Here is a 16,835-nt window from a genome sequence, read left to right as displayed (position 1 = left end):
GTCAAGCTCCCTGCAGAGCTAGATTAGCCCAGCCCGCTTCCTCCTGGGCCGAGGGAGGGCCCGGGGGACAGAAAATTGGGCTGTCACTGACCTGTCCCCAGGGCCGGGACCGAGTCGGGGAGGCGCGGCAGAGCCGTGAGGCGGCGGGCGAGGGGCTGGCGCCCCCTGCCGGCGCTCCGGGCCCGCGGCGCCGGGCCGGGCCGAGCCTGCCCGCGCCTGGCACCTGCCCGTCCTTGCCGGTCCCTGTCGGCACGTCCCAGACCCTGCCCGTCCCTGCCGGTCCCTGTCGGCAACCCCAGACCCTGCCGGTCCCTGTCGGCATGTCCCAGACCCTGCCCGTCCCTGCCGGTCCCTGTCGGCATGTCCCAGACCCTGGCCGTCCCTGCCGGTCCCTGTCGGCACGTCCCAGGCCCTGCCCGTCCCTGCCGGTCCCTGTCGGCATGTCCCAGACCCTGCCCGTCCCTGCCGGTCCCTGTCGGCAACCCCAGACCCTGGCCGTCCCTGCCGGTCCCTGTCGGCATGTCCCAGACCCTGCCCGTCCCTGCCGGTCCCTGTCGGCAACCCCAGACCCTGTCCGTCCCTGCCGCTCTCTGCCCATACCAGCTGATCCCTGTCGGTACCTGCCCGGGGTCGCACAGTGGCAGAGGCGGACGCTGCCGAGTGGTGCCACCACATCTGTGACCTTTATAAGTCTCACCGCGACAGCAGTACAAGCGATAGAAAGATACACATCTGAATAAATACAGCCTGCACCCTGCGGCGCAGCCGGGCGTGGGGGTGGCAGGGTGGCGTGAGCTACACATGCGGCGACGGGGACAATCACAAGCGGCCGACGAGGCGTGTGAGGACACGGAGACGTGTGTAGAGATTCGCTCGGAGCAGGCTGCTGCGCTCAGAGCCGAGGGAGGCATCGGCAGGAGGTGAGGTGTGTGACAAGAGGGCTGGGGAGCCCAGCCGAGGCTGGGGCTGGCGGTGCACGGGGCTCTCCTCGGCAGAAGCAGGCAGGGTAGCCCAGCTACATTTCTGTTTCTGCTAAGAGGCTGTCACCGAGGCCTGATGTCATCAGGACCATCTGGGAGCTGGAATCTGTGTGGAGAGAGGGAGAGAACCATGAGCTGTTCAGGCTGCCGGAGAGCACAGAGCTGTGCTCCAGATCCAGAGGTGAGGAATTAGAACACAGCAGGGTGGGAAGAAAACTGCTGAGAGAAGTGGAAGATTAGGTAGGAGCTAGGCCTGCTCTGGCTACACAGCAGAACAGAATCGATTTTTGGGGAGGGGGAGAAAGCACAGACAGCAGCAAAAGGCCAGAGGAACATCAGGTCTGAGTATCCCCAACATGCAGGTGATCCTGGTTGCACTGGCCCAGCCATGCCCTTACCCAGCCCTGCACTGGCCTTTAAACCTGCACTCATCGAGTGTTTCTCAGTAGAGAGACAGTGTCCAGGTGGGGCAGGCTTGCTTCAGGCTGCAAGCCAGCCAGCGCCACACAGGGTGGTGATGTTGCCTTCCCAAGAGCAGGGAATGCTGTGGGCAATCAGCCATGTTACAGCAGCAGAGGCCTGGAAATACTGACTTTCTGCACTGCATGAATGGAGGGTTTGTGCAGCCCTCCCCTGCCTGCCTTGGGGAGGTGAGGGCAGCTTGCTGGCTCTGCCATGGCTCAGAGCCACAGCCAGGAACACTGCGACTCTCCCCACAGCAAGTGAATCAACTGCAAGGAGAATGGGCCTGCATAGCAAGTAAGAAACTTAGCAGGGTACCAGTTTCCCATCCAGAAGCCTTTTGAAACTGAAAAAAAAAACCCTGTTTTTTTCCTGGGTGGGAGGGAGGAGATCTCTAGTAGCAGTCCTGCACATTCAAAACTACTGCAGGGGAATCTCTATTTCAGGAATCAATTTCTGGAAGCAAGATCCAAAACTTGGCCAAACTGTCACTAAATTATTTTTATGGGTTTAATAGATGAGGATCCAGCTGTTTTGAGGCTCAAGGGTTGGTTGTGCTCGTCTACTGGTAGTCTGATTTGAGAATTGTGAGGGGTGAAGGACAAATGAAGGTTAAAAAAAGCAAACCCTCAAACCAGCTGGATCACAAGGTAGGCATGACAAAAAACAATATATCTAAACTACACAGAACAGGCTACTGCTATCTCTGTAATACACCTTTTTTCCTTTACAAGCAACAGACAGTGTTGGGACGTAGAGATAGGAACAGCTGATGCTGTGCGGATTGCAAAGAGGTTCTGGAAACAGTGAGGAATGACACAAGTTTTGGCTAGGATATCTGGCAAAGGCTCCCAAGATCTTTAATATTCCTGCCCTTGAGTTTTAAGACTTTCAGATTTCGTTCTGCAGCATCAGGAAAAAGCCTCAGAGGTACCGTTTCCGCTCTTTGCAGCAGCCGCATTGTCCTTGGAGGCTGCCTTTCCAAGAGAGGCACAGCCCAACGCTGTTTAACATGAAGGTCATGCCGGGAGGTGTATGTATTCCATGGAAGTTGTGTGCATTCCATGGGGGTTGTATGCATTCCAGTTAGTGGGGAAAAGGGACAGGCGCGTTCACCAACCCCACTGCAAGAGGCCAGTGCCACTGGAAACACCTGAGACACCCCAGGAGCCTCTCAGCTCCTGCCCCCCAGCCCAACTCCCACAGCTCTTACTGTTCTGGCAGATCCAGGGGTTCTTCTCCCTGGCAGTGACTTCATGGACCTCTGTCTCCTCCTCTTCCTCGCCCTCTGAGAGAAGATCAGAGATCTGCTGCTGCAGCTCAGGACTAATGTTGTTCTCTGCCAGGATGAGTGTCCGTAGGGCTGTGGGGTAATTCTCTACCATGTCCAGCAAGGTCTAGGGGGAGAGTAAGATAAACAGGCTGACAAGCTGAGCAGGAGTGTCAGTGCTTTGTCTCCCTGTGAACTCCAGCCCTCCTCTCCTTACTTCTACCTTCCCTTGACCTCCCTTCATCAGGCTTTACCAGAGACTAAAGACTCCCCATCTTCCTGTGGGAAGAGGCAAGTTTGGATTTTCTGGCTCTATCTAAAGAAGGGACTGCTCTATATTGTTGCTGTCACATATCCAGGTCTATTCCCTCTTACCACTGGAAGCTGGAGATCTAAGAGGAGAGTGTGCAACTGAGCCTTGGCTTGTATTTGTCCACAGAGATTTAGTTCTGATTCTCAGCCAAAAATCCAACCTCATTTCTTCCAAGAAAACAGCCAGGGGAAAGCAAGAACCCCCCTGGGGGCAGGAAGGGAAGGGGGTGCGTGTGGACTCCAGCATGTGGTTGGAGGCAGGTGTGGGTCCTGGGGCCTCTGCAGACGCCCCAGACCTGGGCCCTTGAGGTGTCAGTGATGCTGCAGAGCAATTGTGAATTACTCACCTGAGCTGACTGGTTGGTAAGTCCTGTTCCCTCCAAGTCCAGCACTTCGAGGGTTCGACTGGAGGCCACAGCAACAGCGAGCATCCCGGCTACCTGGTCACCTGTGGGAGCAGCACACCAGGGCTGTCAGCAGAGCCTGCCTTCCCTCACGTAATGCCACATGCCCTCATGCACCTGAGGCTGCCATGGGAACACCCTCTGAGTATTTCTGCCATCAGACAACCTTCCAAATCTATTACCTCATGGTGGGAAAAAAGCTGTTAACTGAGAAAAGAGACAAGGAAAGGTGCACCATTTTGTGGGTATGGGAGCAGTCACCGATTATTGGGGGAACACAAAGGAACACTGTGAGATTGGTTTTATTCCCCAAAGAACCATATCTTCCCAAATGTCCTTCCTACTCAAGGAGGCAAGGGCCTTTAACAGTCCCTGTAAGGGCATCCCAGACACAGAACAGGAGCTGAATACTTCAGTCTAGGGAAAGGCTGGAGTCAGACAGAGGACTCCGCACCAGCTGGCAGACTGCCTCCCTGGAAAGGGAGTAGACTTTGATGGGGGATGCAGCAGGATGAGGAGCATTGAAGATTGATGTTGGTGAAGAGACAAGACTCCAGAATGTGTTCTGGCATTCTCTGTCGAGTGTCAAGATGCCATACAACCATGACACCTTCTCTTGGAACAAAACCCAGCCTGCTGTCAAGTAACACCTGGGGCTTTTCCTGTCCAAGAGGAAGTACCTGGTCAGAGAAGAGGGCCTGGGGGAGGCTCTGCTGGTAGACAGGTTGAGGAGGGGAGTGTCATCCTGATGCTCAGGCATGGCCCGATCTCCTCCTCACCACCTTGCAGCAGAGCAGGAGAGAGTTTGTTTCTATGGCAACGAGTGCCAGGCTTTCCTCCTCCTCCTCCCTGCTCCCCCAGGAAGATGAAGGGGGGAGCACGGGGACATACTGCATCTGCCAAGCCAGCTTCAGTGCCCAGGGCTTCAGGAAAAAGGGAGACATGGAGGGTCAAACATGACGACAAAGGCGGTGGAGCGGGCAAGGCACAGCCTCCTTTCTGCACCTCCCTGCAGGGCATGTGGCCACCTCATACAAGCAGAGCAGTGACTGTGGCTTCTCCTAGAGCTGAAGGTGCCTGGCAGGGTGAACTTGCTGCTGGGGAACAGAGGGCACCTATGCAAGGAACTGCCCCATCCTGCTGTTGATGCTCTACCACCTTTCCAGAGCTTGGTCCCTGGCCCCCCACTGGTGCAGGTCACACAAACGCTGAGAGGCAGGAGTGCTCCTCCTCCCCGGCCCCCAGCTTACCTAGGGGGTTGTAGTCCAGGTTCAGCACACGGAGCTGTGAGCTGTGAGCCACTGCAATGGCTAGGCGTCCCCAGCCTTTACTTGTGATGCCTGGGTTGGCGCTCAGTGTTAGCTCTTTGAGGCCTGGAGAAGAGAGAGAAGCCAAACCAGAGCCTTAGGGTTCCCAAAGCAGTCACAGGAGGACTTGTTCAGCTCACCAGAACAGCTTTGGGTTGTGTCCCCTGTAGGGTTTAAGGGCTTGGTTTACTCTGACAACTGTCATGACATATTTCAGTGATCAGTGAAATATTTCACTGCCTTCAGCTGTGGCCCTTCATTTAACCGTGCTGCAATTGCCCCATTTATCTGCCCTCCCAACCTCCATCCTGCTTACCCTAAATAGCAAACACAATGGAAAACACAATGGAAACCAAGGGGTGTGTGAGACAACTGACTGGGCAAAGAAGGTGGCATGAGGTGACAGGCTGGAGAGAGGATAACAGGGACAGTAGGCTCTGAAGCCTGCACCTGAGAAGGGTGACCCGCAGAGATAACAGCATCAGTGGCATTGTGCACACACAGAGGAGGAAAGTGCTGGGAAAAGGTGGAAAGCACTTTGAGAGTCAGAAGGAAGGAGTGGTATTACCTCAGCACATGCCAGCTCTCAGCTTGAGTGGGTCACTGGCCTCATACCACCAAAGATCATTCCCTGCAAAGACCTGAGTCTTGGCACAAAGGCTGTGACCATGAACTACACACTCATGGAGCGTACCACAAGCAGGGACAACTCCCAGGCACTGATAATAAAGCTAAGTGCTGAGGTAGGGGCGCACAGTATATTTATCTACAGTGATTATCAACACACAAATGCAAAATAATAAATTCCAAGTTCAAGCTGTCCTCTCCTCCAGTTTCAAGTGCTGCTGACATGAACCAGAAGCAACCTGTTAGTCCCTGAGCTCCAAACTGCCAGCAGGACAGATCAGTAGCAGAAAGCCCAAACCTGCCCAAGGGAACCACTCGTCTATTGCTTGGCTTATCTGCTTTTCTTAAGTTAGGGGAAAGAAATCCTTAGCCCTGGCAAGCCATAGAGCCTGCCTCCTCCAGGGCAGAGGATTTAGTGCTCCATACATCTGATCTATGTGAAAGCTCCACCAGTCATTGAGCAGCCCACAGCCCCTGGTGCTTACCAGACTTGGCCCCATCAGGCGGCAGGAGCCCACAGATAAGGTTGATGCCTTCATCACCCAGCATGCAGTCTCCTAGATCCAGAGCCACCAGGGAGGGGTGGATGGAGAGAGCAGGGTTGAGGAGGGCCAAGCCTGCATCTGTCAGGGGACTCCCATGGAGGCTGTGCGGGTAAAAGGGAAAATTACTACGGAGCCTTCTTCCTGGGGGCTAACTAACCTGACAGGGAGGAAGAAGCAGACAAAATGAGGTGGATGACAAATACTAACCCCAAGTGGGCAAAAAGCTTTGGAAAGCCGCTGTTGCAAGGGTCTGTTGGCCGCTACGGTGGCCCTCCTCTCCCGGCCGGGACAAGGTGTGCAGGGGATGGCAGCGTTGAAGGGGCAGCCCCACCACCGGGGCTGGAGGACCGAGACTGAGAGGCAGGGCCGTGCCCAGCCAGCGGGGGCGGAGGTGGCTCCCTCCCAGCCAGGTGATGGGCAGGGGCTTATCCTCCGCAGCATCAAGGGCATTTTCCCTCCGACTAGACTCAAATTCAGGGACTGGCCCCGAGCTGATAGTCCCCCGAAAGAGCCGTCCCCGCCCTGGAGAGGACCGGGACGCCCTCAGCAGCCCCCACCGCACTGTACTCACAAGAGGGACTGAACCGAGCGGTTCGTCTTCAGGGCCTCGGCCAGCTGCTTGACGCGGTTGATGTTGGAGACGATGCCCAGGTTGAGGTTGAGCTGGGCGAGGGAGCGGGACTCGGCCACCCCGCGGCAGACGTGCCCGAAGTCCCGCTCGGAGAGCTGGCAGCCCCGCAGCGACAGCAGCCGCACCGAGTTCTCCCGCAGGCTCTCGCAGATGTCTCGGATCTCCGCCCCCGACAGCGTCTCCCCGGAGATCTGGATAGACCCCGGCAGCATCTTCCCCCGGCTCGGAGCGCCGCCGATCCCGGGGCCGCGTAGCCCGGGCGCCGGGGGAGAGCCGCGCTGAGCGCTGCGGGCCGGGGCGGGCGCCGCCGCCGCCGCTGCCGCCGCCGCCGCTGCCGGGCAGTCCCGGCCCGGCCCACCGCGGCCCCGGGGGCGGCACCGCACTGCCTCACCGGCGGCCGCCGGGCCGCCCCGCTCCGCCCGGCGGGGCGGTGTGACCCAGGGCAGCCATCGGCGGGGGTTGATCCGCACCGGGACGCAGGGTCGCGCCGCCCCGCAGCGCCGGGCGGGGGCCGGGCAGCGCCGCGGGTCCCCGCCCCGCTCCGCCCGCACCTGCCCGGCCGCCCCGCCTTCCCCCGGCCGCCGCTCCGAGCCCTCCTCCCCGCTCGGCCAGCGCCTCCCCGCGCAACGGAGCAGGCGTGGAGGGGGGTCCGGCATCCCTCATCCCACCCCGGCATCCCGCTCGGTACCTTGGGCCCCGACGCCACTCAAAGCCCGCGAGGGGCGACGGCAGCGCCTGCTGGCACCTGCCCGCTGCCCTGAGGAGATGGCGGGACCAGGGCCGGCCGGGCTGGGTCTCCGACACTGGGGATGCAGGAGGGGAGGGAGGGTGTAAGAAGCACCTGGGAAAGGCTCTCCGTGCCAGCCCTGCTCCCACCTGGGGAAAGCGGCCCAAGCCATTGGGTCATGGTGCACTCTGAGTGCTTGGTCCGAGAAACTGTGGTGTTCCATGGCTTCAGTTGATTTTAATACTTAAACTCAGTAAACCTGAATCCTCGACCCATGACTTAGTAGTGAGGTCAGTCTGATCTGCTCCTCATGGCCCAGGGCATGCAAGAGCCAGTGCTTGGAGGCAGCTGCCTGGAGGTGAAAGTTGGAGGGCTGGAGAAGGGCCACAAACTTCCTTATCCCTGAGCACGCAGCCTCTGCCCTCAGCCTGACCTGAGGTATATGGGGCACACCCCACCTCCTGCTAATTCACAGATATGGATCACAGGGATTTGTCCCCTCTCTCCCCATTGAGTAATCCTGTACTTGGAGAGAAATAGGAAGCAGGGCCTCTGCGTTTTCAACTTCACTGAGCTGAAAAAGGAAGGCAGTGATGCGGAAATTAGGTTAAACCGCCTAAGTAGGCAGCTTTCTGCACGTAACTAATCTGGCTGCTGCATATAGCAGTGCTCAAATGAATTCCAGCCCAGTGGGTAACACTGGGACAAAACCAGGCTCCTCTGCTTGGTTTGCAGGCCAGGGCCCAGGAGAGGGCATGAAAAGGGAAGAGAAAAATAGGGTGTGGAGGGGGATATGGAGCACTTCTCCTCCATTGAAATGGAGGAGCAGATCACCTGAGCAGAGGATGCATGTTAGGTCCTGGGTAGGTAAGGGGAGCAGCAGCTTTAAGACATTGGCTTAAACTCCCAATGTGGGTATCACCACATTGCCCTTTGAGCAATCCATTGCTGTTCTCTGGAGTACCTATACAGCCTCCTCTTTCTTTCCCTGTTGCGCAGAGATGTATGACCTTGATACTGTTCTGCAAGATACACCATGAACAGACCACTGGCCTTGCAATTCATCTGTGCTGCAATATGAGCACCAGCTGCAAGCATCCAGATGTGGTACAGCTGTGGTACCGTGGCTTCAGAAAAGCAGCAGCTCATCTCTAAGGTCACATTAAAAGACACAGGCGAGTATGCAATCCTACATATTGCAGGATGGTGAGGGACAGAAGACTGGGTTTCAGAGTTATAGGCAGGGGATAGCCAAGAAAATCCCAGTTGCTGCTACTGCATGCAGGTCAACTAGAAGGCTACACTCAGACTCACCTCTCAATTGCCTCCAGGCACTACTCAACTCACACTTTTTTAAACAGACTATTATTAGAGAGGTGCTTGGAGGGCAGCCCTTGGGACATGTCCCACTTCCATTGCAGCAGCAGTCCTGAAACATTGATGAAGATGCTCTAGTGCCTCTTTACTGCCTGTTGTCAGGAGCCAGAGCACACTGAGGAGACAAGTATCCCACCTACTTTTTGCTCAATTAATTGAAAAAGTGGCATGGGAGCTAATGGTCCAAAGCTTTGGCTCACCAAACCTAATGCAGGACTATGCAGAAGGGACTTTGGCAATGCTATTTTGTGTAGAACTAGGTATTTCTTCCTTCCCATGTGCAGTTACCCAGCAGGTATGAGGAAGGTCATTTATTGTTTACCGACTGGGGGCAGAAAGACTGATGTCATTGAGAGTTAACACATAAACAGAGAAAAACAGTGGATGAACAGCAACTACAGTGAGAGTAGACACAGGAAACAAATGGGAGAAGAAAGAGGCTACCTGTAACCAAAAATCACAACTAAGGTGACTGCTAGTGCAAAAAGGATAGACTGTAAGAAGAGTTGGACACTTAGGTACTGCATAGGAGAAGAGGAGGTCATAGATGTTTTAATATTAATTTTCAGCTTTAATATACAGCTTTCTCTTTCTAATCTGACAGCTTTGTATGTTTGTTCCATATTTAATAAAGAGGGGCTTACACAGAGCTACCTGTACTCAAAAAGGGGAAACGATGAGTGGGTTATTTCAGATTTGCTGCAAGGGAGAAGGGCAAAAATTATTTGAGATTTGCTGCAAGAGCTGTGGCAGGAAACAGAGATAGTATTGCACGATAGGGTTGTAGGGCTTGTTCTGCTAACTAGAGGACTTGAGTAAGCTCTGAGATGCCCTCCCACAAGGACTTCATTAAGCCTGCGTGCTCAGCATGCTCCCTGGAACTGCAGCATGCATGCATTTCTCTGAAAAAAACATGTCCTTCTCTGTCAGTGAATGGCAATGCTGAAGCTCTCAGCCGAGTACTGAATTTCTGGCAGTGAAGAACAGTTCAGCTTCCAGCTGCTGCTGCACAAAGAATTAATCAGGGCTGAAGAACTGGAGCAGAGCAAGCCCCACAGGTTCCAAGAGGGTGGTTGGTTGTCACCCTGATCATGTTCCCAGCTGACACAACACACAAGCTGCTCAGGGGAAGCATGAGGAGTTTGCTCACTGCCCTCCTCTGTGCTTTGAGTGAAAACACAGGGCACAGCTTCACTCCTCTGGTTCAGCTGAGTGGCTCAGCGCAGGAGGGAGCACAGCTGTTCTCCAATTGTGTCATAAATCAGCAATGGTACAAGTTTGGTGCAGAATGATTTTTTTCTTCTCAGCTGAACTTACTCCAGTGACAACTGTCTCCTTCTCCTTTCCTTCCCCCCTGTCAGTACTTCCAGAGTTTGTACCAAGAGAAAGAGATCCTTTCTAGGCTGCCAGGGCAAGAACTTGGAATTAGAAACAAACCTCCCATGGAGATATAAAGAGGGAAATACCAGAAGCAGCATTACAAACTATCATTTCCATTTTGTCAAGTTTTGAAGTAATAGAAATTCTAGGAGCTTAAAGTGGTTCAATTGGTCCAAAAAGCCCCATGGAGACTACTAGCCAAAATAATTAACAATTCCCCCAAGCAGCTTGCTCTGAGTGCTGTTCTTCAGCCAAAATGTTTCCCAAGGAAAGGAGCCAGGAGGGGAGAAGAGAGTGAGGGAACCTGTCTGTTACACACGTGATTGTTAGCAGAGAAGCTTTTTGCTCTTGAAAGGGGTACAAATTATGAATGTGGGAATAAGCAAATAGTGGAAAGAAGGTCTGTGACTGAAAATAATCAAGTCCTGTCCAGTGACATTTTTTTCAACTGAAGCAGATGAAAAACCTGATTACAGTAGCTGGCACTATCTTCCCCTCTTTCATTGCACCTTGGCACTAGTCTGAATGCCACTACAGCTGCATCCTCTCCCATTAATATCAACAAGGGACCAAAGAGTGCAGTTCTGACATACTGCCTTGTGCACTTGTGGGCACACCAAGAAAGGGCCATATCCTGGGGGTTTTTTCCTGCCTGAGTTTAAAGATGACCTTCTCTGAGGGGTGGCTCCTCTCCCCCAGACATCCAGAACCACAGGGAGAGACAAGATGGAAGCAGACCAACAGAAGTTCGAGCAGTGAGGGAAGGCTGAACTACTCAGTTGTGAGTTACTGCAGTGCAGATAAGCCTAGACTGGGCTGCCTTGCTTACCCATCCTTACTGGAGATTTCCTGCATCAGTACACTGGAGATTAATATGGCCACTCTATTTCCATTACACACTCTGCTATTTCTCCCTTTGTCAAATGGAAACACCAGAGAAAAGCTTGCCAGAGACCCTCAAGGCCCCAAGAGTACTTTCAAACAAAAGCCTAGACTCAGCTTGAAAAGCCAGGCAGCACACAGCAGAATGGGTGTCTGGGGAACAGAATGCCACTCCTGCCCAGAGATGACAGTCCCATTCCTGGGAGACATGAGGGCCAGCAGCACAAGGGTGGGCTGAACTGGCCTCCTAATAGAAATATCTACTGAAAACCATGCACAAACATGCTGCCCTGCATGTCCCACAGAGAAACATGGGCAGAAGAGTGGCAGGAACAAAAAGTACAGTGAAAGCATGGGGACAGATACATTCCTGACACACAGAGCAGAAGGGATGCTGAGGTGAGATAGCAGCTTGGACCAAGTGAAGAGAGGGGGTCAACATGACAAGAAAGAGCATGTGGTTAAACACTGTGCTGTTCCTGAAAATCACCAGAGAAAGTGAAGTTCCTGTGCCTTTTGAACTACTACACCTTTGAAAAAGGTGCCCAAAACAGGACATGTATCACAGAACGTTTGAAGAAGGAAAGCAGAAAATTGCAAAAAATCCTGCTTTGAGTCTAGGACAGGACAGATGAAGGCGCAGAGACCCAAACACCATGCTCCCATTAGACAGGCAGGCTCAAGCATAAGACATCACTCAGCACCAACATCAATTTAATTCTTCCCTCTTCAGGACAGGAACAGGGCAGATACTCCTGGAGTTACATCAGCAAGCGGAAAGAGGGCTAAGGAACAAACTGTGCTGGGAAATCCCAGCTAAACATGCAGGCAACAGAACCACTCTACTCAAGATAGCCCACACCTGGATGGGGGAAGAGTACAGCTCTTCTGAGTCACTGAGGTGTGACTCACCTCTGCTGAGTCCACTCAGCTGCCCAAAACTGTAACACAGAGGACAGGTCCAGGAAAACAAAACCAAGTTGTCTTCTTGCTGTTCTGTCCTGTTCCTAACAGGCAGCACGTTACTGTGGCCCTGTGCAGCCCCAAAAGTAGTGAAGGAAGCAAGTCCAAGTCTGTAAAACTAGAGGGTCAATGCAATGGCTTTGGCTGTTGTGTTCAGTACAGCATTGGAAACAACTGGAATGTCTCGGGCAACTCTCTGGAAGGGCGGCATGTTGGGTCCTTCCAATGTGTCCAGGATACCTGGAGAACAGAAAAAAGGGGGGAGAGGCAAGAGTTAGTTCAGATGATAGCAGATGGCACATTTCTTCTTGCTTTTCTCTCTGTCCAGGTAGTGGTTGAGGGTGGCAAGGCCCAGAACAGGCAAAGCTCTTGCAGGCAATGGGAGGAGACATCTAGCCCCGAAGACTGAACAGGAGTAAACACTCCCATCCAGAGACCACAGGGTACACATCAGAGCCTGTGCTCGGGGCAGAAAAACTGCACGTTCCCAAAAGGAACACACACCCTTTTGCTTTGAGAGTGTCAGATCCAGTCCCCTGCCATTTGACCTGAATGCAGGTACTGCCAGAGATGTTGCTCTGCTGAGGGAAATTGATAAAATCCTGTTTCTAGTCTATCCCAGCACAGATCTCACTCAGACCAAGACTCACTTTCATCCTGAGATACACTTGCAGACTCACATCAGGAGCTGCAGCTGTGCTGCAATGTGGAATTTTTGTCACTGCAATACAAACAGACCGTGCTTGGCAGGAAATATACAGACCAATGCAATTGTCCTCATGTCTCTGTCAATTACCCTCTTAAGACGGATAATCAGTTTTGGAATGCTTTGAGGAAAATTGCTTGGAGTGTATTTTATTCTATTTAATCTGCCAAAAAGCTGCAGATCAGAACCTTTATCATAAGAACAGATTCAGGAAAGACAAGATTTATATCCAAAAGGACTTGTAATGCTATTAAGCTAATTATGCAGATTTATCAGAAATATCACAAATGGGTCTGGCTGCCTAAACTCATAGAAGAGACTTGCAGAATTGCATATTTAGGGATATTTAGGAATCTGGAAACTCTCTAGAGATGGGGTGGGAGAAGAATTTTGTTTTGGTTTTTTTTTTTAAGGAGGTTGAGACTTTGTTAGGAGAAAAGAAGAAGAGATAGAAGGAGGATGTGAACATGCATGGCCTGGTTAACACTAGTAGCTGGGGAAGATACAGCTTCTGCTGTCTGTGCTATACAACACAAGATGTTACACAAAGATGGAAAAACACTTATGACACATTTCCTGATCAGAGAAAAGCAACCTGACTTCAACAATATTTAGGAAGGGGCTGGACATCGGCATGCAAGAACATTCAGTGCTGTCACACTTCACTTGTGGGGAAATAATTAGGGTCCTGCCTCACAAACTGGGTCTTAAGTGATAAAGCTCAGTGCACAGTAACTACCCTAATGTTTACCTGCTGCCCTGTTTGAACAGCTTCTCCTAAAAAGTTAGTGGTAGTGATTTTAGAGTTGGAAACTGGCGCAGATGCCCTAAGGACAGATTTAACTGTCCATCCTTTCTTTCAGAGAGAGAAAAAACAACTTCTCTTCCCCCAGATCTAACAGGATGTCTTTGTATCTCCCCTGCTTACCTTCCACCACCTTGTGATAAGCAAAGTGCAGATAGAGCAGGAAAAGCATATGCAGAGCAGCAAGAGTCCCACACAGGATGAGCCGCTGGGTATGTCCCACGGTGCGTGACACCAACACGGCAACCTAGGAGACAGGAGGTGATCAGAGACAGGGCACCTGCTACCTGAGCCTCTGGCACTGCAGTCAGGAACACATGGAAGAACAGGTCAGGTAGTGAGAATCTGCAGGAACACTGCACTGAGTCTTTTTCACAGTTTTCACCAACAAATTTGGAGTAATTTTGCACCGTTTTGTGTAGGTGAACCTTCCCCAGTCTTTCCAAGAGTTCGGGATGCTCACGCATGGCTCTCCACAGCAGTGAGGGTTGTAAGGGAGTAAATGAACCTCCTGCAGCTGTTAGAATGGGTGAGGATGTTAATCCAAGCAGCATCTCCATACACCAGTGGCCACATACACAGGAGCATAATTTTCTCCACAGCAGTTCGACTGGCTGTGAAATGAAGCACCAGGCCAAGGAACAGAAAGCAAACACCACTTCCCTCCCTTTTTCTGTCCCAGGGAGGAGGACCCCAGGCTGCCTGTCCCTTACCATTCGTAGTGTAGAGAGTCCACCAACGACCAACCAGAAGATATAGAAGAGGGAGTGGAAGTGGATGTTATAGGTGACAAAGAGAGTGATGCAGTGTCCGAAAAGACCATAGCCCTGACAAAACAAAAATGTCCATGTTATAAGCACCAGTTCCACACAAAAGGCCATTGATGAAGAGCACCAACAGCCTATTCCCGCAACACTTCACCATGGCAAAGCCTCACAAACCACTCATTCACTGCCCAACAGTCATCCAGAACAACAACAGCAGCTCACACACAGATAATCTGTCTGAAGGATTGACAGGCATGTCAGAGATTGCAACAACGTGGGAAACAGAGGAAAGATCCTCCAACCCCAGAGAAATTGGAGTCTCTAGGCTTTTTACCACCAGGTTCTCAAATCAGGAAGTGCAAAGCAGGAGACCTGCACGAAGGAACTGCCTCTTTGTACTACTTCTGTGCCTGGGATGGGGCAGGTCACAAGAACATCCTGGAATTCCAGGTTGTCCCAGTGCAGTTACCTGCAGTTACCAGCAGTTTACAAAGACTTTTCCTGTTCTTTGTGAAAAGCTTATTCTGGAACACCATACAGCCAATGTGCATCATAGGGCAGCTCCATGAGTACATACCAACAGTGACAGCATCTGCACCATCGTGATTTGGGCATTGCACAGATATGCCAGGAAATACATGAAAGATGAGACGCCCAGCCAGTAACCAAAGCAGGTGCCAATGGCTGTGCCCATCAGCGTGCCTTCCCTCTGTGGAAAGAGTGTCAAGATGAGGAGAACTCAAAGGAGTGACTTGCCAGCACCCAAATTAACCCCTGAGAGTCCCAGACACCGTGTAGGAATTATCAAATAGGTGGCCAGCAGCATTCAGGGGGCCACAGGGCCTACACTCCAAGCTCTCCCAGCAGCAGAGTGTCAAGAGTTTCTGGTACATCTTTCCCACCCCCAAACCAATATCCTCAAATCAATCTGCTTTTCAGCAAGATGCTTATTCAGTTATAGGTTTTCTCTCCTTTTCTAGTGTCAGTACAGCAACCCAGAGCCCAGTGAAACCACCACTTATCAATGAAACTCAACGTACAATGATGGTGTCTGAGGTCTTCATTCCATGCAAAAGAATGGCCACCAGTGTGAAAACCAGCATGAGGGGTCCATACAGCTCGCCTGCAATCTTCTACAGGAGGAGACAGGAGAGGGAAAGTTTGGTTAGAGCCCCTGAATGTCAGGGTCCCCACCACAGGCGATGTGAGAAGTGCACTGGATGGAGTTTATCACCCAGGTTATCACCTGAGGTCAGGTGACAGCATACTGAGGTTTGGAACAACCATGGAAAGGAGGTACCAACATTTTCAGGGAGAAGAACACATAACAAACTCAGTCCTTAATAACATGGATTATGGCAAGTCTTACAAGGTGTCTGTGGGACAGTCACTTGGCCATGGAGTCTGATTCAGCAAAATGGAACTCACCTGTGGGAAATTAATCATCTTCACAGGAATCATGGACTCCAGCAGTCTGCATCACAGGAAAATAGGGAATGACAACAGGAGCAGAAGAACAACAGGATAGTTAACAAAATGCTTCATAAGTAAAAGATACCATATACCCATTACCAGTGTTTGCTATTGTGTTGACAGGCCTTGAGGGACAGAGGATTCTTCCTAAAGGGTGAGTCAAGGTCACTAAAGAAAGAAAACCTTAATGTCAGTGAGTTAACTTTGCTGAGGAGGGGCAGATTCCATGAAAATGTTTAGGAACCCACTCAGGGATGAGAGATCATTGACAGAACAGCAGGAAGGAAAGGTAACTTTCCTCATAAAGGCTCACAAGACTTTGCCTTGTTGGACACAACTGTGTTGCAAACCCAGCAGAAGCCACATAGGGCAGCCAATTACAAAAAGAGCCCCTTCTCCTGCCCTGAGCAGCAATGCCTGGTGACAGGGCTGCCAGCCCAACCACAGGACATCACTAAGGCGAGCAGAACAACACACAATGTGTTTGCCCATATGTGAGTCTTCCTGCAGGGCCGCCAGCCCACTGCTGCTTGCTGGCTCGGAGCTGACAGCCAGACTCCCGCAGGCACGGAGCTGCTGCCTCCCCGAGCCGGGGCTGCCCACCTGGCTCGCACTTGGACGGGCTCCACATCGAAGTAGGGCCGGAGGATGTCGATGTTGGCGTAGAGGCTGAAGGCCCTGGAGGCTTGTCTCTTCCCCACCTGCCACATCTGCGGAGAGAAGGGAGCGGGCAGCGGCGGGGCGGGCAGGCAGGGACCCCGGGGCCGGGGCCGGGCGGGGGACGGCGCTCACCTGGTCAGCGACCTGCCGGCCCAGCTGCCCCCGCAGCCCCTTCATGCCCAGGAACTCCCCGTCCTCCTCCTCGCCGGCGCCCGCCTCGACCTCCGCCTCCTCCTCCTCCTCCTCCTTCATGCGCTGGTGCATCTCCCCCATGTCCTCGAAGCTGGAGCCCGACGTGTCGTCCATGTTCTCCATGTCGATGACGGCGGAGCCGCCACCCTGCGCCGGGGCAGACACGGTGTCAGCACCCGCTCGGCCCGGCCCCGCCGCCCCGCCGCCGCTCCCGGCCAGGCCCCACCTGCATGTTGTCCTCGAAGCCGCCCCATTCAGCAGCGGGGGCACCGCTTCTGCCGCCGCCCGCCGCCCCCGGCGCGGCCATGGTGCCCGTCCCGGCCCCGCCGCGCTGGCCCGGATGGGCGGGAGCCGGATGTGACGGC

The 16,835-nt window shown here is 53.1% G+C and overlaps 2 protein-coding genes across 3 annotated transcripts; both read right to left on the bottom strand.

Annotated features, from left to right (window-relative positions):
* Positions 1–661: 661 nt before the first annotated feature.
* On the bottom strand, positions 662–6,835 carry LRRC73 (leucine rich repeat containing 73). Its single transcript, XM_059841294.1, has 6 exons — positions 6,479–6,835; positions 5,848–6,008; positions 4,679–4,801; positions 3,372–3,472; positions 2,656–2,839; positions 662–1,086 (listed from the first exon to the last, which is right to left on the bottom strand). The coding sequence occupies exons 1-6, from the start codon at positions 6,748–6,750 to the stop codon at positions 1,016–1,018; spliced, it is 912 nt and encodes a 303-aa protein (XP_059697277.1). The 5' UTR covers positions 6,751–6,835; the 3' UTR covers positions 662–1,015.
* A 4,766-nt stretch (positions 6,836–11,601) lies between these two features.
* YIPF3 (Yip1 domain family member 3) lies at positions 11,602–16,832 on the bottom strand. Of its 2 annotated transcripts, none has more exons than XM_059841292.1 (9): positions 16,697–16,832; positions 16,411–16,617; positions 16,222–16,328; positions 15,574–15,619; positions 15,186–15,278; positions 14,723–14,854; positions 14,092–14,205; positions 13,502–13,625; positions 11,602–12,107 (listed from the first exon to the last, which is right to left on the bottom strand). In XM_059841292.1, the coding sequence occupies exons 1-9, from the start codon at positions 16,775–16,777 to the stop codon at positions 11,986–11,988; spliced, it is 1,026 nt and encodes a 341-aa protein (XP_059697275.1). In that variant the 5' UTR covers positions 16,778–16,832; the 3' UTR covers positions 11,602–11,985. The 2 variants fall into 2 exon arrangements, with proteins under 2 accessions (XP_059697275.1, XP_059697276.1); XM_059841293.1 differs by having other exon boundaries at positions 16,701–16,809.
* Between the last annotated feature and the right edge of the window lie 3 nt (positions 16,833–16,835).

This window comes from Haemorhous mexicanus, chromosome 3 (genome assembly GCF_027477595.1).
Source record: "Haemorhous mexicanus isolate bHaeMex1 chromosome 3, bHaeMex1.pri, whole genome shotgun sequence".
NCBI classification, from domain to species: domain Eukaryota; kingdom Metazoa; phylum Chordata; class Aves; order Passeriformes; family Fringillidae; genus Haemorhous; species Haemorhous mexicanus.
This window is presented reverse-complemented; position numbering and strand designations above follow the sequence as displayed.